Below are 23,099 nucleotides of genomic sequence, written 5' to 3'. Positions count from 1 at the left end.
AAAATGATTTGCCTCTAAGCGAATCAACGGGCCAGTCATTAATGTGTTTTGAGGGCATTTTAGAAATTTTTCATGTCATTTACTTCTAAAAATGCTTCTTCCGTGACATTTCCAGTCCTTTTCATGGTGCCAGCCTCAAAAAACAGTGAACACTGAATTATGATTCTATCTGCTGAATAAAATCACAAGACAATGACTTTGAAGCCTCTTTTCTTCACTAGAAGGCTTTGGGGTTCAGCCGGTAGAAGGTAAACCCTTTGCTTCGAGGCTCCCCTCCTGCAGATATGCAGCTGTCCAGAGGAATTCCCATAGCTTTCACTCAGGAAGGAGAAGGACTAGAAGCCCAAGGATGCCCCTACCACTGTCTCTGTTGATCCTTCAGATCATGGCTGAAGGATCAGCCATGGCTGGGCAGAGAGGGGTGTGAGCCAGGCTGTGGCTAAATGCAGGGCTTGGTGTGCTAGATGTTCCCACATAAACACCAGACCACCAGCAAGACTGGGGGGTAGAGGAGGAGAAGGCACTGCAGGAAGAGGTAAACCAAAATACTTAACATTAGAAATTTAAAATGTGGGCTGGGCGCAGTGGCTCATGCCTGTAATCCCAGCACTTTGGGAGGCCCAGGTGGGCAGATCAGTTGAGGTCAGGGGTTCGAGACCAACCTGGTAAACATGGTGAAACTCTGACTCTACTAAAAAAGTACAAAAATTAGCCAGGCATGGTGTTGCATGCCTGTAATCCCAGCTACTTGGGAGGCTGAGGCAGGAAGATTGCTCGAGCCCAGGATGTGAAGGCCGCAGTGAGCCGAGATCATGCCACTGCACTCCAGCCTGGGGGACAGGGAAATTTAAAATGTAAGGGCAAACATAAATGAGAAAATGAGAAAGTGACATGATTCACGTGTGAAGAGATTCTTCACTGTAGAAGCTCTACATCCTATAAGACCACAGGGTCCCTTTAAGTAGCTGCTTCTTAAGAGGCTCCTGTAGAGTTTGTCTGCAAACTTGAAAATACTTAATCAACAGGAAAACTAAAAACCCAAGTGTTTCTGGATTCTGCTTTTCATAAATCACTAAAAAATTATGATAAAGCAAATCTCAGGTTGGAATACTTGAGCAATTTCCTATGTGGCTTAACATGTGCCATTGGATGGCAGGGAATCTAGACCATTGCACTGCCTGCCTGGATAACCATCAGCAATCCCAGGCAGGGCCAGAGAGCAAGAAGGGACGTTTGCGAGGCTGAAAAATAAAAGCTGCCATTCCCTTCACCACCTCCACAAAGGAGATGGATGGACAGGACCGTGCTGCTCAGAAGAGAAAGTGGTTTCTTAGCTTGGTGATTCCTCCTGTTTGCCATTTGCTGCTCTTTTCCCTTGAAGGAGTAATTTTAAAGCACTCAATCCTCAGGGCTGGTGTAGAGCACAGGAGGGCTGAACCCCCTCTACAGCCAGTCAGACAAGAAGCCGGATCCCTAGTGAGCCAGAGGGTGTGTTGGCTCCCAGCAGGCCAAGGAAGCAGGTTCTGTCCTGAGCCTACAGCTGAGGGGAAGAGGGCAGCAAACCTAGGGCTTACTAGGAACAAACACCTTGTGGATTTCCACTATAGAACCTTTTGTAATAGGATTAAACCTTCCATTACGTCTACTCACATTTCACAGCGGACAATGAGCTCCATAGAGGACCACCAAATTAATGTTGCACCTTTTCTTTTTTGATTCCTTGAGGGTCGAACTATAAAGCCATATAATAAAATCCATAATAAAAGCCACATAATAAAAATTAATTCCTAGAAGCACAGGTTTACAGGAAAGTAGCTAGTCTAGAAAGTGAGCCTGAAAACAGGTGTTAGGACTAAATGTGTGTCATAAGAATAAGAATATAAGTGTCTGCTTTAAGTGAAAACACTTGGCAAGAAATCGAATCTTATATAACGAATTTGCCTTCCTACATACCTGGAACTCTGAGGACTGCTGTGCCTGTGTAATTATTCAGCAAACAGTGGGATGCAGGGCTCTTTGGTGGATTCAGAGGGGAACAAGACCTGATCCTTGTCTTCAAGGATTCTACATTTGAGTGTACTGAGAAGAATCCTAGATGACCTGATTGATTACTGGTGAGGGGAATACAGGCCATTTGCTTGCTTGTTTTTGAAATAATGTTCTTGACCTTTTACAGAACCCTCTTTGCCACAACAAAAACAGCAGCAACAGAAAACTTTGTCTTCCTCCTTGACTATGGGAAATCAATTTGTAAGGCTGCCTTCTTATTAAATGTGACCCAAGGTTAGAACCCAAACTACTAGAGGGAAATTTTCAAATTTTACAAACTTCAAATAAATCCAACTTTTGGTGTTTGTGCTAAAAATGGTTTGGAGACAGCTGTCTTGTTTAACTTAGTGATTCTCAACTCAGGCCAGTCTTCTGCCCACTGCACCCCTCACCCAGAGAGTGTAACAGAATGCTTGTCAAAAAAAGAAATGGGCCAGGCACGGTGGTTACACCTGTCATCCCAGCACTTTGAGAGGCTGAGGCAGGAGGATCACTTGAGATCAAGAGTTTGAGACCAGCCTGGGCCACCATAGTGAGACCCATCTACAAAAAATAAAAACACAAAAATTAGCCAGGCATGGTGGTGTGCACCTATACTCCTGGCTATTCGGGAAGCCAAGGCAGGAGAATGGATCACTTGAGCTCAGAACTTTGAGACTGCAATGAGCTATATGATCTTGCCACTGCGCTCCAGCCTGGGTAACACAGCAAGACCCTGTCTCAAAAAAAGGTGGTGGTGTGGAAATGGCTAGCAAAGATTGGGATGTTCTGAGCTAACATGGTTTCTCTTGTTGCTGTTATTTACTGTGTTTTGAAGGATTTAAAAAAAGAGTGTATGGAGAAGGAAAGGCAGCTCCCGAGCAGTCCTCTCCCATAGCATTCGTTGAATTTCATGGCAATCCTTGTTTGTGGGTAAAGTTCTCTGTATGAGGCTGTGTCTTGTCTCTCTCTGTAACCCTAGAAGGGCCCAGCATGAGCCTGAACTAGGAGGTGCTCTGCACATATTGTGGAAACTCCAGAGGATGGTGGCAGTTAGCACAATGACAGGAATACCACCCCCAACACCAGCAAAAAGGAGTTAGTAACACACCCTTTGTTTACCAAGTAATCCTAACAAAGCCCAATCTCAGCCTCCTCCGTAAAGAGATAACTGCCAAGAGCAGAGAACTGAGGTATTCCACAGTGCCTTGTCAGACGGCTCCCAAGTGGAATTTTATTTTGAATTTGACAAGGGCCCCATGGCTGTCAGGAGCCAGAGGCTCCTCAGGAAGGAAGGAAGGAAGAACAGTAATCCACTAGCCAAGAGCAGTGATCTAAGCTTCAGCACAAGGCATCCTCCAAATCCCAGTTCCGACGGAAATGCTTTCAAACTATAGACACATAGTTGCTTTGTTGAGGTTACTGCGAATTTGGAAGATTTTCTAGGTGGAAGAAATGCATTTTGGTGACCTGAAGGTCTCAGCTTGTTCTGGTGGGTTTGAGCCTGCTTATGCTCATTGCTAGAGCCAGCATCTTGGCTGCACACATCCTCAGGTTTATAGGTGCCAGAGGGAGAGAGAGAAGCATCCGCAGAAAGGATTTTAATTCAGCTCTGGTGCCTATATCACTAAGCAATTCCAGCGGTGCAGGTGGGGAAGAGGACCAAGAGCCACCAGGGGCACCTTCTCTGCTCATGACTATATCACCCCTACCCTTGGCTTGTGTGGTCATTAGTCCACACAGAGCCAGGAAAGTTAGGGATGAAGGGCATCTCACATCACGCCCTCTACTTGTGCTCTGACTGGTCATTAGTGCTTTCCTGCTTTTTGAGTTTGCTATGGGGCCTCAAAACACTCCACAAAACAGCTTCAAAGTAGAGCATGTCTCTTCCAGCTGGAGTCACAGTCCACTAACTTCCTTTAGCATGTCCCGGATGCCCCAGAGACCACTCACGAAATTACTCCTGGAACATGGGCAGAAATCTAAATGGACTTAGCTGCCAAAGACTATGCTGGAACAGGACCACAGAAAGACATTGTTATTGTGTCCATTGCTGTAGATAAATCTTGCCTGTGACAGGATATGATTAGCAGAGGAGGGGCATAGTCACCCTTGGTAATACATATTCATCCTTCCAAACGCAGCAGAATGTACCCACAAGCAATGTGTGCCATTCGCAACATTCTTAGCTCGCTTTTTATTTTCTTGGACCTCTGGAAAATATTAGAAGAATGTTTTGTGATACCTCTGGGGAGAGAGGGCACATGCCATATGTCCTCGTTCAGCGGGAGCTGAATACTAACTTCATGGAGCAATCTGGTGTTTAGGTTCTGAAGTTTCATACAGTGAGACCCAAGATGGGAACTCACGCAAAATGAACGCAATCCAAGTTAGAAAGAAACAAATTGATTCTGGATGGAGAAATGGGAAATTTCTATTGTGAGAAGACCAGCCCTGTTGGACTAAGACACCAGCCCGATCCGAGGACTAGCTAGGAGAAACAGCACATGCCACCATGTCAGACTTAACAGATGACGGATGCTGGCAAATCACCAGACACCCCACAGCTCAGGGGCATGGCAATCTGCTAGAAATGGGGTTTTCTGCTACAGTGGAAATAAAGCCAAAAAGAGCTAGATTTACTATCAGTAAAAGCATCAATGAAATATAGAATTATAGAAGCACACATGCATTTATCTATGCTTCTATCCATTACCATAGGAATGGCTTTCCCTAATTAATTTAGTCTTATTTGTACAGGGCCAAAGGGAAAGTATGTGATTTTGGCTCAGCTAAGCCAGAGTCTTATGGGAGACCCCTTATTAGAGGCAGTGGAGTAGTGGTTAAAAGTGTGGGTTTTGGAGCTGGGCTCGGAACTACGTCTTGCTAAGTACTTCGTAGCTGACTGACCTTGGGCACTTAACGTGTCTGTGCTCTCTATCTACAACATGGAGACAACAACACTGATATTATGAAAGTATCATGTTAATTAAATAAAATGTCACAAATTAAGGGCTTTGTAGATAGTTTATGTTCAGCAAAGCGTAGGTTACTCCTGCTTTGGGAGGTGTGAGGCCCAGGGATGCAATGGACATTTTTCATGCTTAGCACAAATGTGCCAAATGGCCAAGCTTTGTGGAGTGGTGGGGGAATGAGAGGGAGAGAGGAGAACCGTGGCTTGGCAGCATGGACTCAGGGATTTTTCAAGCTCCCTATGACTCGTGCCCCTCCTGGATGCACAGTGACTGCTCAGCTGGGTCTCTGTCACTGTTGGGAATATCCCAGCCTTGCTGACATGTTGGAGTAGAACAAGGTTTGAGATCCAGTGCACAAAGGTCGATAAGGAGGGCTCTGCTACCTGAGCTGGGGAAGCATCTTCCAAAGAGCCGCAAGGGGTGCCGGGAGCACACAAGTGGCTATTGGCCAAACGAAGAACCCTCATGAGATGTGGGGCTCTGTAGAGACTGCCAGCTTTAATATGGCAGGAACCTGTGCTTCTGAATCAAAGCCCATAGCGGAGGCAAGGTCTAGATCTTCCAGGCCAAAGCCTTCTCGTCTATCTTCTCTCCTCAGTCGTCCTCTCTGAGTGGAGCTTAGGAGCATGATTCTCAGAGGATTAAGAATGGGCAGGGTGTCCAGCCCCACTGCGGGCAGAGAAAGGTGACAAGGAAGTGTGTACACCCCAGGCCAGCCCCCAGAAAGCCAGAGCACACAGTCCCTCAAGGAAAGTGGCTAGTTCCCCCGACTTTTCAATATTCTGCCCACCAGCCCTGAGGAGAAGCTGCTGGCTGACCAGGTTCCCCAAAGCAAGCAGCTGCCCGGGAAAAGAAACCCAAACGTGACACCAAGTAGAGGGCTTGAGGCCACCGTAGCTGGGTTGTAACTTTATCAGTTGTCACTTCTTCGTCTAGTAGCCACCAGCTAACGTCCTCGCTTAGATATCTAGAACTTCAGGATAAACTCTTCCCTTTGGCCCACAGAGTACCGGGTTCATTCATTTTAATACGTCTTAATGCATTAAATACCACTTCTGTTGGGGTCAGTACATATGCATTTTAAAGCTTTTCAAAATGATTGTTGATGCATTTCATCTTATGCTAGTATGCATTACAGACATAAATTCTCACAAGAACTTTCTGACCTCTACAAAATATGTCATAAAAAGTGTGTGAGAAAAACTATTCAATATGGTTTTTAACAACAATAAAAAGGCTTACCTGAAAAGCTGGCAACGTTTCTCTGAGTACATTTTAAAAAATCAAAGTCTTTAATTTATAGATTGTCCCCAGGTATCACTACATTTTTCAAATCTCTTGTTAGATGGGTCTTTCTTTGGCAAAAAATTCTTTTGCATGTGGGGTTGAGACACTAACTTATTCCATATGTACCACAGACTGGAAATAGAGACGCAATCTTGGAAAACATAACGCCAAATGTAACCCTCAAGGTTTGATGCAAATGATGTTCTTCTCACCTTTCTACACATTCCTTGACAACAGCAAAATTTCCATCTCCTATTGTTCTTCCGACTTTATATCGTTCTGTTATTGTAGCTGGAATCTGGAAGCCTTCCTCCGACACTTCTGAAAGAATCATTAATACTTTTTATTGGTAGAAAAGGGAACACAGATGTTGCACAAGGAAACATTTAAAAGTATCATCTAATTGACTGGAACGGATTCAGAATCAATATGTCATTCTCTGTACAGTGAGGCAACTGCCTCCTTCCCTTGCTGACATTGTATATACTCAACAGATTTTACTAAGACAAATGATAAAATAAAAAGAAACGTAAGGGGTCCACTCCCACCTATATAAGAGAAACTTGGGTTTTCTGATGCTGTGGGGATTCTCAGGAGGAAGCTTTGCTCCTTTTACTTCATGCCAATTTGATCAATAGTGTTTACTGAATACCACTGTGTACAGAAAAATAGCATTCCCATGTATGGCGCAGGAGGCAACTGCAGTTCGCAAGGGACTCTGGGCTGCTTGACATTGTACAAGCATGAAAATTGCCTGCTGTTTGGACAGTTAGTTTTACTACATCCTGAAATGGAAATCTCCGTAAAATTCCTTATGAACTAAGCACTGATGGCCACCCGTCCTCGGTATCAATGAGTAGACTTTAGACAAATGTTCTCACCAGCAACCTGCATAGCAGATGTTGAGTTAAAATTACAATATCTATTATGTCTGTGAATGGAACAGTGTTGTAGTTTCAATTATGTTAGTGCCACTAACACAACACATTTTCCCCCTGAAAATGCATTTTGAAATATTTTGCAAATGCCTAATAATGCTTTAAATATCTAAGGCCATAAAACTAAATAAGCCACAGTTAGGTCACGTAAATATACTGAATAACCTTTAACATCTTAAGGGTGTAAAAAGCCTTTTATAGCTGGACTCTAAAATGTACATGCTTTAAAGTGATAAATCCCAGCTCTCCCTCAGGCAACCTGAATGCAAAATGTGATGGAACCCTGGTGTGTTTTCTTAATGTACTCCTCTTCCAACCTTTCATCGTATAAACTGAGACTAAACATCTCTCCTCAAAATAAAACTTTAGGGGGTGAATGGGCTTTCTTAGTAGTTTTTGTATTCACACTTGCTCTGTGTTGTTGGAGACTCATAATCAAATGGAGACTGATAATCATTAGATATCTGCATGAGGGCCTTTCTTCTTGATTTATAATGATGCTCAGTTGGCATCAATCTGAATTCTAGAGTGGATGAAATTTCTAGAAAGTATTGAACAAATGTAGGACATTTGCTGCTGCTACTTTTGTCCTTGGCGTTGGTACAGTCTCTTCACCCCTTTACAGGTGACATTTCCCTCTTACCCTGCTAGAAGCCATCTAGGTGGTCTCTAGAATAAAGTGAGGGCTGGAGCCAATCCCCCTAACCCCATCTCACCCCTCTAAAGAAGCCGCAATTTTGCCTCTGTTCGAAGGACTCAGCCAGGGGAGTTTTGTCTACTGCAAAGCACCCAGATTTACAAAACAGCTCCCAGGTGACACAATTTTAAGGCTCTTTACTATGTGGCTAAGAAAGGAACCCTCCTTGGCTGTTGGGTACAAGTGTGACCCTGCAGGTGGGAAATGGAAGAAGGTACTTCCATCCTGCCTTCTGGTGGGAGCATTCACTGAGTTGGGACACCCATTGAAAGCACATGGCTTGGGATTTTTTTCCCTGACTATTCATAAAAGGTATCTTTTCTCACTTATGGTTAAGAAGGCCCAGCCAGGCCAGGTGCAGTGGCTCATGCCTGTAATCCCAGCACTTTGGGAAGCCAAGGCAGGTGGAACAATTGAGACCAGGAGTTTGAGACCAGCCTGGCCAAGCTGGCAAAATCTCATTTCTACTAAAAATACAAAAATTAGCCAGGCATGGTGGCATATGCCTGTAATCCCAGCTACTCAGGAGGCTGAGGCGGGAGAATTGCTTGAACCTGGGAGGTGGAGGTTGCAGTGAGCTGAGATAGAGCCATTGCACTCTAGCCTGAGAGACAGACTGAGACTCAAAAAAAAAAAAAAACCTTAGCCAAAGGTTTAAATCAAGAACCATTTCATTTCATTTAAAAAATACAAAACACATTGAACAAAAGAGACTTCTAGGTGGCTGGTTTTCATATTTCTGGAAGTACAAAAAGTTCTGATGTTGCATTGCAGTCAGAAAATAATTACACAGTAAATCACGTATTTCACTTAATATAACAAAAGCACTTCCCAAAGGGTACTTTTTGGAAAAAAAAAAAAAAATTTAAATCATATCATTTAACACAAATAAGAGAAGCAGATTCCTTAACAGTGGCTTGATGGTATCACTTTTATCTTTTCCAAATATTTCCCTGTAGTTGATTTGAACCTGGTAATAGCCTTCAGGAAGGAAATAGGTGTGATTCACAATCTCCATTTCATAGGAGAGGAAGTAAGATGCAGGGAGTTGAAGATGCTTGTCCAAAAACAATCCAGTGAGTTAGTGAAAAAATCATTTCTGGACTCCTGATCATTTGACCACATCACAGAGACATTCTGCAGTGAATTAGCTCAAAGATATTTTTGCAATTTCCATCAATTCTTTTTGTAAAACCCTATTTTCATGTATTGAGTTCACTTAATTTAGGGTACATCTGTGAGACTACAACAGTCAAAAGAATAAACTGTCTTTAGATTTGAATGGCCTTTGTTCACTTAAAGTAACACTAAAAGTGAACAGGATTTGGGAAAACAAAAACAGCCATGGTCCCAGGGATCCCCTTTTAGTTCCAAAGCAGGCAATAGCTGGCCTTCTTAGTAAACATATGCCCTCAGAGGATGGGAAATGTCTCCACAATGGGCCAACTTCCCCTTCCCATTCTCACAGAGCAGATACCAATCCCTGGTGGGCACCATATTCAACCCCATCCCCTTGTGATTGACCCTCAGGAGCTGCTCAGCCTTGTCCACGTCATTCTGCTTGAGAAGCTACAGTTTCTTGGAGTAAAGTTAGCCAACCCATCCTCTGCCTCCTCAGATCCCAAGTCCCAAGCTCATCACCTTCTCCAGGGCCGTCATTCTCATCCATCGAGCTGCAGACTTTGGTGGATGCAAGTGAAGTAGAGGAGCCGCCATGCTGAGAGCTCTGTAGGGGAACAGAAACCGGTAATTCAAAAACTGGGTCAGAATGCCTGAGTTTCCAGGGGCCGTGCCCAACTCGGAATCTCAGGAGAAACCTTTGCCCATGCTAGGGAGGATTTGATCTTAACACTTGGAAAAAGACGTCTTCAGCATATTCAACTGGGGCCACATCTCCCTCTCTCTCTATTAACCAATAATAGACTGTGATAACAGGATCAAGCTGGTTATTGTGAACTTGAATGTTCCATGACTTCCTATTCCTTTTGCTCAAAATCAGGGTCCTTTAGCTCACTCCTTGGGTTTGGAAGAGTTCAAGCATCTCACCTGACTCTTCCACAGTCTCTCGGCAAATGGCCGTCAAATATGGTACCATTCTGATCCCATTCACTATTTTTTCTATTTTTCCAATAGAAAACATTTCTCTTCAGTTTGTTTTTATAAAATATCCTAAAAAAAAAAATTAAATGCTCCACCTTACCACAACTTTAGGAGAAAGGTTAAGGAGTGGCGTTGTCATTTCTATTTTGAGATCAAAACATAAGCACTGAGTAGGTTATTGGTTTGTTAAATGTTACATAATAAGTCTGAAGTAAAGACAAGAATAAAAGCCTAGGCCTTATAATTCTGTTTGATTTTGACCCAAGACCCATGAAAGCAAACAGGGTAACAACTGTATGAGAGAGCTCAGAGGACAAAACAGTACCAAATATTTAATATTATGACTGGCTATGGGACAGTACTTGAACAATGAATGTTTCCATCTCTGCATCTATTTCCTGAGAAAACAATTTGCACATTTCAATGCTATTTCTAAATAGTGAACACAGCTTGTCCTAAAAGATCTTCCTTCTGTTTCCCTGGGTTTATCCACTTGGTTGGCCTGATGGGAGCAGGAGGCGGTGAGGGGGCGGGCGGCATTGGCTCATGGTGCCGGCTGTCTGTGGAGCAGAGAGAAGGGAAAGAGCATCTGTAGTTGAATTAATAATGAAGAGGTGGCAAGAAGCAAAGCTGACCTGTTTTTCCTCTGCTTACCTGTTTCCCTTCAACCTCCTCCCCAACCCATTCAGCCTTAAAGTATGTACAAAGTAGGAGGAAAGACAGGTTTGACGTAATTTCATTATGGTCTATAGTATCCTGCATGGGAGATTCAAAGATTTTAGTTTTCATTAAAAAGATTAATATAGTTGGGGGAAATGCTGCCTAAGTCACTGCAGAGCCATCTAAGTCAAACATCACAGAACTTTTTCCTGGGTGTGACTTAGATAAGCATGTCCCATTGGTCAAGTTCATCAAAGCTCACAGTTGACACCATTGGGATGAAAGTTAATGTAATAGCAATAGCACATCTGCTTTCCTAAAGAACAGGCTAAAAGTTTAGAGATGACTCTCGTATACCCCTGGATACCACACAGTTTGTGTAATGTGCCCATTGTTTCCAATATTATAAAAATCCCCCCTCAGCAAGCCTGGTGACTTGAGCTGTTTTTCTATCTTTTGTAACCAGCAGCACACATTTGTCATGTCAGGCTAGAAAAACGGATTAAGAGTGTCACCTTGACACAGAGTTTTTCTTAGTGTGACACTATGTGCCCATAATCCACTCTGTTGAAGGGACTATAAATGTAGGAGCTTCTAAGTCATGCTTTGCTGACTTTTATGGATGAACGTCTTTTTGTGAAAACCTAGTATTTATAATATTGCAGTACGAGGCTGAGACAAGGCAGATTTATTATGTCAATAACCCAAGAAAATAAACATAACCACATTTGAGGGGAAGGTGTGTGTTTTCCAGAACAGTGAGATCCTTCATCCTCTGGGTCATTGTTTTTGCTGCAGACATAATGGCGTTCTAAACAGAGAAGCACTAAGTAAATGTCTACAATGTAGACCTTCCCTTCTGGGCTTTCTGGTCCTTGAATTTTTTCCAGCAGCAGCACAAATGGTACTTCATAATGGAGACACATGGTGTGGTTTAGGCTGACAGGTGCCACCTTGTCACGTGGTGTTTTAAATTTAGAATACAAAGACACATTCTTTCACCAAATTAATAGACCAGTAGCATGTTTCCTAGCAAAGATGTTCACAATTTAGACACTCAATTCCAAAAGCTTGTTCTTTCAGTAAGAACATCAGGTACTCGATACAGAGCTCTGACCCATAGTACATGAAAACATCTTTTAAACTGTAACATTCTATAAACTTGTGGGTTATCATTCACTCAATGCTTTATCAACTAATGAATTGGATTTAACAGTGCCACCAAATGGTCGATCCCTGAATGCTTGTCACAATGCCAGCTGGGTTTTCTCTGCTTTCTGAACAAAAACCTCTCAAGGATTTTAGGCTCTGGTAGAAAAAAAAAAAAAAAGGGAAAAAAAAGTAGGGTTAACACAAGTTGCTTATGTTTGTAACTGCTTGTTTTCAACGTTATGATTGTATTTTTGTGTTTCTGAAAATGTATCCCGAGTCATTTCAAATTTTCTGCTGCTTGAGAGTAACAGATGATGGGCAGTGTACCTACGGACATACAGAGTCCTCTGAAAATGTAAAGTTTTCATTTTATTTTATGCTCAAAGATAGTAAAATCAATGTATTAAACTTCTAATAGTGTTATCTCTTTTTTCCGAAAGAAGTAAGATAGTTAATACTAAATACTTTTCCAAGATAGTGACCATTCATTGATTCCAAGAGTTTGGGGGACTGGGATGGACCTTAAATATTACCTATTCTGCCCCATTTCCACCCAGAGACCAAATGCCCCCTACAGAAACCCTAGTGGGTGGTCAGATGGCCTCTGTCCAAATACTTCTAGTACTGAACATACTATTTCCTGAGGCAACCCTTCATCTTTAATAGGAGGCAAAATAAAGGAAGTTCTTCTGTAAGTTATGCTGAAATTATGTCCTTCTACATTTTCCATTTATTGGTCTTATCTCTGATTTCCAGAGTTGCCCAGTACAGGTCTAATCCACTTTTCACATGACAGTGCTTTCAGGTGTTTAATAGCTACTGGTCTCCATCTGTGTCTTCCCAGCATTTTGGGAGGCTGGGGCAGGAGCCTCGCTTGAGTCCACAAGTTCAAGACCACCCTGGGCCACACAGTGAAATCCTGTCTCTACCAAAAAAAAACCCTGGTGCTTAAAAGTGAATGCAATATTCTGGGTGTCCTCTGACTAGCACAAAGCAGAGAAGGATAGAGTTTTCTTTCTCGTGAATAGAACATTAATTAACTTCAAGATCTTATTGGCTTATGTGGATGAGGCCATAGCATTTCACCTTTACAATGAGGCCACAGCTATGTCAGGTCTCCCTGGTGTGTGTTTGAAAGGTTGTCTTGGACCAAGTCCAGGACTTCACATTTCCCCACATTAAATGTCATCTTTATTACATTAATATCCTCCCAGCCTGTTATCTTTTAGATTCTGATCTGGTCTCCTAATGTTTTTGCTCTGTCTCCCAGTTGAAGCCATTCCAGTAATCAGCATGGCTCTTTGGGTAATCCACCAATTATTTACTAATCCACCTAAATATACTAACTTGGACTCTGCTAGAACCTTTCTATTATTATCCGTAAGTCCAACAGAAGGATTTCGAACATAGTAAAGGCAAAATGTGTAAGTGCTTGCTCTTTAGAATTAACTTAATGAGATTAACCAGCCTTTCTTTACAACCAACAGAAGCTGAAAAGCCCACCTATATTTTTTCGTTGCTTGTAAATGAAATAAATTTACCTTTTTGGTTTTTCCGAGCAGATAAATCATTTTATAGTCCACATGCCAACAAGATTTTATGTTTGCTTCAATTTGCTAATTCCAAGGCATCTGGGTGTACAGTACAAAATGTACAGTTATTTCAGAATTTAGGGCAATTAGCTGCTCTGAGAAATGTTGTGACATTTGAAATGTCATCACCCCCCCCCCCCAAGCAGATTTAATGGGAACCATTTGGAAAGGTTGCTGGCACCTGGATGCTTTTATGGCACACCTTCATAAAAGCACTGCCCTAAGTAAGAACACATCCTAAGTGTAGCTATTGAGCTTGGGATCATATAACAGATGGAGAACATATCACACTTTTTGAAGTAAGCGAGAAAGTTGACATGACAACTCTAACCACATTTTATCAAGATGTATCTGATGACGATGTAGTGGAAAACAGTTCACTTTAAATGGTGTGAGTTACTCTTGCCATTTGTATTAACGTTGTCACTCAGCTGGGGTCCACGCTGCATGAAGATTTTGAAAATATCTAACTGAGAGAATTGATCTAATCAAGGTAGAAAAATCTCACCACACTTTAGCTTTGGCCGGATAATTGCACCATTTCCACTTCACATTTTATCTTGGCATACAATTACTACCTTATTGAGTTGATACTGATTTGAAAAATGGTTAAAAATAATTTAGAAATCAAGTAATCACTGGCATATGATTTCTGAATCAATCTTATAAAGGAAACACAAGCAATACATTTTTAACAAACTCAAACAGTTGTCTTGGTGATCTTGACTTTAGATCCACAGAAGCTCTAAAGATGACCTCTAACAAAATTAAATAATAATCTTGGTGAAGAGAGCTTGAAACTCACAGGATTCTACATGATCTAGAAAAGCCATCCATTTATTTGTTTCCCAAGTGGGTATAGAACAATAAGTTGAAGGCATCACTCTGCAATTACTAATAAGGCTCCACTATTTGAAACAAGGCACAAAGGAACTGCTTTTTCCAAATTCCTTTGTCTGCACTCTTCATAGTAGTACGTTCAGCCTAAATAAAGTTTATGGCACAGATAAGCATGAGCATAAGTAAGAATGAATACTGAAAAATGTAAAACTTTATCATAAAGATTTGGATACATTTTTCAAAAGACTAGAGAACTGTTACTCACGAAGTTGGTTTACCGAAAGGAGGCGAAAATGCAAATGGAAACAATGGTGTTATGGCTATGTTAGTGAAACCACGAGAGCCAAGATTTCAAAGACAAATGCATTTCGTTCCAACTAGATCTACACCGTTTGTTGTATTGGGTAGTTTTTCTGGCCTCAATTGTCCAATCACTATACTCATATAAGCCAAGATCTATAAATTGATAATCTGAACCATTTGTCCCAAGGAGACTGTGCCATTTGGTGGCCACATGCCTCCTCTCATGAGTTACACCCTTCATGAAATTGTAATTTGGAAGCAGCCCAGGAAGTCATCTACTGTATTTCCTCTGGATAGAATAATTCCCTCCATGATTTACTCCTCAAATGGGATTCCCAACCTGTAATGAAGGGAGCTCACTACTCTTCTAGGCACCTGCTACATTTTATGTTAAACTCTGGTTATATTAAGAAACTGTAACTACAATCTGAACTATTTATAAATTTGGAAACATTCCTTCCAATGATTATTGCTACAGACACTGATTACATTTTGCTGTGATCATTGCTGTGGACATTCATCAAGGAAATAATACAGAGAACCAATTAAAGCAAATGTAATTTGACGACTAAAGTAAAACTAGTGAAAACGTTAGATTTAAAACCAGAATTTGGAACTTATATTGTAATTGTAATACTAAATATTTTTTTCCTCTGGGCGCAGTGGCTCACACCTGTAATCCCAGCACTTTGGGAAGCTAAGGTGGGAGGATCACTTGAGGTCAGGAGTTCAAGAGCAGCCTGGCCAACATGGCGAAACCCTGTTTCTACTAAAAATACAAAAATTAGTTCCGCGTGGTGGTACACACCTGTAATTCTAGCCACTCAGGATTCTGAGGCACAAGAACCACTTGAACCCAGAAGGCGGAGGTTGCAGTGAGCCAAGATCACACCACTGCACTCCAGCCTCAGTGACAGAGCAAGACTGTCTCAAAAATATATATATATATTTTTTTCTAGCTCAGTCAGCAGAATTTCCTATCCTCTTTAACATCCTTTTCTATCCTCCTTTTATAAATGAAATATATTATGATTTTTGTTCTGAATTAGAGAGCCAAGTATTTTATTATCATTATTTTAATTAATTTTATTTCAAAAACTATATATTTATCCAGTGATTTTAAAAGAAATAGCTTGTAAAAATACACACACAGACATGCTCACATACACATGTACATTTTTTCCCTGCAAATTAGATCACCTTGGGAAAAATGCCTTCAAGACTAGGAGACCACTGGTGGTTTAAAAAATGCATGTTAATTTCTTCTTTTCAATGAGTTATCAATATGTCTGACAAATTCATCCTTTAAGGCAACCCTGAAAGGAAGGTAGAGTCCTGATTTTAATGCAACTACCTGAAACAGAATTCTTCATCAGATAATCTTATTTTGGTATTATATTTGATAATCTTATTTTGTCAGTATTTTATACTTCAGATGCTATGTGGTACCATTCTGTAGTCTCTCAAATATCACTTGTTGATGCTAATTACAACAGAAGAATGCCATACACATGATTGTGAAGGTCACCCTTATCCCACACATGGTCATTTCAATTTCAGTGTCTATTTATCAAGTTTTCTGAAAGAAACTCACTGAACAACATAGGCAGTTTTTCCTGTTTATTATATAGTTATTCTAAGGTGGTAAGTGTCACAAAGTTAACTTCAAGAGGAATAACATGGTCCAGTGTGAAACACAAGGTACAACATTTTACAATGAAACCACAGCACAAAGTAATTGAACTTTCAAAATTGGGTAGTTCAATGAAACATTTTGTCAACGCTTTGCTCAATAAAGCTCTGCTGATAGCCTCAGTTGACGGATTTAAAAAATATATTGCTGTGTCAAACGTTTTAACACCAAATGCTTTTTTTAAGAGAATACACATCCAGTCAACTGAGACTGTGAGCAGAAAGTATGTAACTTCTTTATAAAAATGTTATCCAAATTTACAATATTCATAATATATTTCAAAGTAAAGAGTTCTTAGAAAAAATAAACTCAATTCCTTGCTTACTGATGAGTATCAACTCCTCAAAAACACATCACAAGAAAGTTAACTTTCATACTTCTTTGCCTATAACCTTTAGATATCTACTACCCTGGCTTCAAAAACATTTTGTGGCCATATATAATACAAACATTCATGTATTACATGCATCATTTATACTAGCTTGGAATTTATCCATCATCTTTACTAAAATGAACCATATTTTAAAGACATCATATGTCATGCACCCTTAAAAATTATAGTGAGGGCCTCTGATTTCCTCTTTTTTCCACATGCGTAACAGGCACAAAATTACAAATATTTTTCAACTGACAGTACAACACACTATATCAGGCAATTGGTATACTGAATTCAATATATCTCTAATTTTCACACTATGCCTCTGTGGGATATTTCAATCAAAGACAGTTGTCACTAACATGCACAAATAGAGATGCTAGCAAGGCTAATGCAAATATGCATAAATGAGCAAATGTATGCATATATAGTAAATTCATCCAATTAACATTTTCAAGTGTGTATATATTTATGTAGATATATACACACATACAGCAAGTATATTCAAAATTTGTCAACAGGTTAGAGTTGTGAAAGAACATACAGGATCGCCTTACAGGTTATCTGGCTTTGCTATTAAACTTACTTCATATCAAATATACTCTGGATTCTCTTCTATTTATGTTCCCACATTATACTTGACAATCTGCAACTGTATCCGTGTTTCATTTTTTTAGTGTATAGTGATTGGCAACCACTACAAGTCATCCATAAACACACAATAGAAAAATGTCAGTCATAGTATTCAATCTTGTTAATAATTGAACACAAAGATAAATCAATATAAACATTAATGTTACTTATATTTAATCGTTAACACAATGTTGGATTTGGCTGAATTTCAATTTTTTTGATAAATCAGTATATCTGAATATTTGGAACCATTTGCCATACTAGTTGAGCAAATTGCTTTTCAACTTAAACATGTCCCAACTAATATGTCACAGAGTAACACTTTATGACATGAAGATTTGATGTATAATTCCACAAGAGCCAGTCACTTATAAGGCTGTATCACAAATACTATACTTTACTATTGATGGTTTATACACATACACAGATACTTACAGAAGCATACCCACATACACACCAAGCCTGGCAAATTTACATAAACACCCGAACACCTGTATAGATATATGGCCACATATGAAAAATTTAGCAGTCCAAGAATTAAAATATGTGGAATTTTCAGGAATATTATTCTATATCTTCATTTACTTCCATTAAGAAATCTGACTTGCACACTTCATTGTTTTTAAGTTAAAGAAAGAAAGAAAGAAAGAAAGAAAGAAAGAAAGAAAGAAAGAAAGAAAGAGAAAGAAAGAGAGAGAGAAAGAAAGAAAGAAAAAAGAGTCCAATCATGTACAGATCTTCAGGGCATGTGTTGGAAATTCCACAGCTGGTTATGTAGGGTACACATATAGTACGTTAGTGCTGGTTCAAATGTTTTTAGAAAATGTTTTTTGGGTTCTTAATATTTAGATGAGTCAATATATGTACACAGGAATGTATACAGATGAGAGAACCTGACACTTCTTAAAATTCTATGGCAGTACGGAAACAGTGTAGATTTTCCCCCTGCCTAGATGATTAAACAAGACAAAAACACACCATGTGGCTTTCAGAACTACAGTCTTTTGAGTTCACACTGAACTTCACATTTTATATATTTTTAAGTTTTGCACTTCTAAAATGCTGAAAGCAGGGAAATATTCCTAATATCTTTTTCTACAATGTCTACGTCTAAGAAAGAAGTGAGAGCAAGTGAGAAAGTATCGAACTTTGAACTACAGCACGATGTCTTCAGAGCACACTTAGGATTATCATTAGGACAAAACTGCATGGCTATTGCTGAAGTGCTCCCTGCTCAGTAGAACAATTTAAAAATTCATTGCCGAATTTTTTTATGAAGAATTCTATAAGTAAATCGATCATAAGTGCCTATAAATCACCAATTCTTTTCCACCAATGAACTGAAAACTTCTGGTTTGTTGCTAAGAATTTTTTATTTCTGCTTTAGTTTAATAGAATTATGTTTTGCATAAAAAGAGATCTCAAAGACTATAAATGGTGTGCTGTTTCAATCTCTGAGGGACTTTACTTTCAAAAAGTAAATGATATATATAGCCCCTGAACAGTCCTTTAATAGAAGTCATATGTTCAAGAGATTGAATGCTGTGGAAAGCACTTCCCTTGGAACTGCTTGAATGGAAAGTTGGCCATGATATCTATCGGCAATTAGTACAAGTTCAGTTTCTTTTCGCCCTGTCTAAACAAAGCCATGGGTTCTATATCAATTGGCAATATCTACCACTTAGAACAAATAGCATTTATCGGACCTTTCTAGCAGTAGTTGTCCATAAGATTGACAGTGCAGGGAAGTTAAAATTATTAGAATTTACTTTTGTTCTCAACCATCTGACCCCACCAGATTTAAAGTAACTGTTCCATTGCTTTCTTTGCATTTTTGGCAATTTAGTCAAATACATACTAATCTTTTATGGACTCAACTGTATTAAGCAATGCATTTTACAAAGACATAACTAAAACAGACACCAGCATAGGCAACCTCACAGATGTTTACTGTTTCAGCTAAAACAAAGCAGCCTTTTGATCTCAGCAGGAGTCTCTGGTCATTTCTATTGGAAACAGTTTTAAAACCTGAAGCCTGGAACAGGTATTATTATGAACTGTTATTTCAAGATGGAATGGTTCAGTTTGCAGCTCTTGAATAACCTGCCAGAGAAATGTCTTTCTCTCCAACAGACAGCATAATGAGGCACTAATTATTATAGGGCTAAGTTTTCAAATGCTGTTAGATTGCCTGGATGTTTTTTCTTCTTCTTCTTCTTTTGGTTGGAATATTTTATTCACTTGTAAAGTGAGATGGTAACATATGTAACTATAAACCAGATGGTAAAATTTGCTAGTGGAACAATTTATCAGGGAGATAAATCAATAACATTTAAAACAGCGTGTGACAACTGAATTTCTCTCCATCTTGAATCAAACATTTGAAAATTGTTTTCAAGTAAAATTTGAAAAAAATCATGTAAAAGCCTCGAAATGGCATCAAACATTTTTAATTTGTCACCTACTGAGATATGTCAAGCCTGGAGAATATCAAAACCATGCTTCACAAGTCTTAAATTGTTAGTGTTTGAACTAGTAAAAGTAAATGACCACTAGGATATGGCTTAAATACAATAGACTATACATATTAAATTAATTTTTAACATTCAGACTTAAAATAATTATTTTATGTTTAAGCAAAGCTGACTATAATTTTTAAAAATAGAGGACTAGAAGAGCAGAATTAGTAGGTTAATGTTTAACAATGGGTTATAATCATAGACTTAATTGGTTTAACACAAAAGGAGTTTTGCATATGAACATTTCCAAAACACCAGCAAGATTGAGAATTTTTCAGAGTGGAGATTTGGATACTCTAGGCCTGATTTATACAGCACAATTTAAGTGAATCTTGCTTTTCAAATGGATTTCCTGGAAAAAGTCCAGATACAATTTTTTTTAGGTCTGTATGAAAAAAAAAAAAATCCCAGCTTTAGTTTTTACACATTTAAAAAATTATGTATATGATTGTAAGAAAAAATTATACAATCTATAGCAATGCCATTGGCCAAGTTCTTCATGTTGGCATATAGCTTAAGCTAAATTTATACTGTTTCTACTAAAATAACTTTAAAAATAAAATGTACTTGACAATAAAAACAAGGAAAGTTCCTAACACCTAATTTTAGAGTCTTTATGAGATGTGTCTTTGTCATAATTTTTCTTTTTCTCTCAGATATACTAACCCACAAAACAATAAGTAGCTTTTTCTACTGTCTAGGGAGAAAAAAATCTACCCAAGCATTTTTATTATTTTGCAATAAAAATACCTCTAAAAACCAGCAATTCAAATTTTAAAAAACAACATAACCTTAAGAAAAAATATGCCTGCTAGTGCCATTTTAATATGCTTTACAGAAAGTACAGAAAAATTATATCTCTATGCCTACTTATAATTAAGAAGAAAACTCCATCTACAGAAATTCTGGCTCTATACTGCCACACAATTAGTGTGTTCTTGTACTCAATATTGGGTCCATAAATGAAATTCATCTAGAGCCAGGCGCTGCACAAAAATCTCAGCATTTTGTGTTCAGACTCTCCCCAATCAAATCAATATGGGAGATATTTTTTAAAGTCTCTCAATTTCAAGGTTGAACATCATGAATACAAAATGCCTACATATTTACTTTCGTATGATTTGGTCTTTTATCATTTCAAGGTATGCAAAACTCTTTTGTGTATTTTGCTGTTAGACTTTTGCTTAGGAAATGTGAAACCTTCACCCAATCACAAACCATATACATTGCTCCATTGTTTCTTTTACACTGAGTCTCCTACTGAATCCAAGTCATCCGAAGAGAGGGGGCGGTACAGGTCCTGCAAGATGAAGGGCGGTATAGGTTCATTTACTCAACTTTCTTGGGTGCCCTGTGGCTCTCGTGGGAGCAACACTGAATGGGCATCCCCGGTTTCTAATATTATTGACTTTTTCAAGTCACCAACTTGGAGTAGGAGGAAAGATAATAATAGAGAAACCATCTAAATAAACAAAATGGTGCTGGTTTCACCTTATTGGCAAGAAAATGCCTCTTGGTCTACTCCTAATCTTTCACCTTCCTTGATGCCCGTTGAGTTGCATAGCCCCTGAGGTCTGTAAAGGTCACCTCCACTGTGTGACTAGGCAATTCTTCCTTGACCATTTCCTTCCCATTCTTGGTAGAAAAGGAACATGCTTACCTCAAGATAAAATAATTTAAAAGCAGGCTCAGATGGCATTCAGCAAATTCTGGTTCCAGAGCAGCAACTCAAATGTTGTAGTTGCATGTAGCATAAAACCCAAGAAAGCATTGCCTTCTCAAAATATTATGTTTGGACAACAGAAAGAGTGCAAAATTAACCCACCTCACCCCAAATCCCTTCCCAATGTTCTTTCCCTGTTCTCCAACAGACCACTCACCCATCACCTCCTCTCTCTTTCCCCACTCCCCTTCCTGCTACTAGATCTCGGTTGGTAGCCAGGCAACCAGCTCAGATCTGCAGAGAGCATCTAGAGTTGGCTTTTCTCCTGTTTTGTACCACCCACTCCTCACATCATCTGACTGATCAGATAATCCACAAAAGTCAGTGATGTGGGAGTATAATGGGGAGCTTCATTCAGCCTACATAACACAACACATTTCTTCCTGATGGATTAAGAAATGGGACCAAAAAAAGTTCATGAGTGGGAAAAGAGTCTCCAGGCTCTGCTTCTGTGACCAGTCAAACGCCTGTAGACAGCAACTTAAATAACTCTGCTTCAGAAAAATAGGTTACTTGGTACATTGCCACGAATATGCTTATGAAGAGAAATGTCTGGCATGCAGGTTTTTCATTGTATAAGACTATTCCAAAATGTCAAGAGAGGTAACATAAAAATGTGATTTTAACAGAAGAAAAAAAGCGAATTAAATTTTGTAACTAATATAAGTAAAAACTAGATTTTCTTATTTGTAAAGAAACCAGTCAAATGTATCAACCTTCCTTCTGAAAAAACACCTTATGTTCCTGTATTTTTAAAATGGGGGCAAGGTGTGTGCACGTGCATATATGTGTGTGTGTGTGTGTGTGGTGTGTGTGTGTGTGTTGGGGTGGCGGTAGTCAACTCATTTTCTTGGCCATGTTGCTAGGCAACACAGAAGGAAAAAATAGAAGTAGCTACTGTTTTCCAATCTGCAGTAAAAAGAGTTAATTTATTCTTTGAAGTGTCTTCTTTTAGCACATGCCATCTTTCACTTATGTCAGTATTTCCTGCATAGGAGTATAGCCAACCATTTGAGAAGACCATTAACCAAATTTGAAACAGGATCAGTTTTTAGGGATCTTCTAAGCCCATTTTAAATGGGAGGGATTATTTGATGCAGTTGCCTACATGCCAAGATGAAAGCTCCTCTGGCTAAAGCAGCTGGGAATACCTTCATACATTGACACAGCACATGGATGGGGACGTTCATTTATGGCCCAAATTCAACAGCTTGGATGTGGAACCATCTTAGAATATATCCAGTGCCCTGCCTCACAACATGTGCTCAATAAGTGTTTTCAGATGGTATAAACCCTTTGTCCTCCTAAAACAAATGGGATTTTTTTTTCTCTCAAGTATGGTGTTTGCACTGATCATTTAAATGGTAAAGTGAAGAATCTATAAGACAGCCATATCTTATAATCATTCCCCAAGTGCAGGAAATGTTAATTATATAAGCCAATAGCCACAGAGCTGAAAGGAAATTTTCTGCCTCAACTGGTCAAAATCATACTAAAGTGGAAATACAGAAAGCAGAAGAAGTGAATTCTAGCCCCATTCTGCCAAGAAAGGAATATCGGAGCATAGCTTTACATCCCTACGA

General features: G+C 39.4%; 1 protein-coding gene across 5 annotated transcripts in view; it reads right to left on the bottom strand.

Moving 5' to 3' along the window:
* DCLK1 (doublecortin like kinase 1) overlaps positions 1–23,099 on the bottom strand; it is a 359,681-nt gene that overhangs the window by 61,827 nt on the left and 274,755 nt on the right. For 4 of the 5 annotated variants that reach the window (XM_033235344.1, XM_033235334.1, XM_033235362.1 and 1 more), the window contains 2 exons: positions 9,567–9,651; positions 6,503–6,611 (listed from right to left, as the gene is read on the bottom strand). In XM_033235344.1, the coding sequence (XP_033091235.1) occupies positions 6,503–6,611; positions 9,567–9,651 (194 nt within the window). Of the gene's footprint in view, positions 1–6,502; positions 6,612–9,566; positions 9,652–16,177; positions 21,094–23,099 lie in introns of those variants that run through there. The other variant, XM_033235370.1, reaches the window with a different exon arrangement.

The sequence above is a fragment of the Trachypithecus francoisi genome, unplaced genomic scaffold (genome assembly GCF_009764315.1).
Source record: "Trachypithecus francoisi isolate TF-2019V2 unplaced genomic scaffold, Tfra_2.0 Contig01461, whole genome shotgun sequence".
Classification (NCBI taxonomy): Eukaryota; Metazoa; Chordata; class Mammalia; order Primates; family Cercopithecidae; genus Trachypithecus; species Trachypithecus francoisi.
The sequence above is the reverse complement of the archived record's forward strand: the minus strand, read 5'-3'. Positions and strand labels throughout refer to the sequence as shown.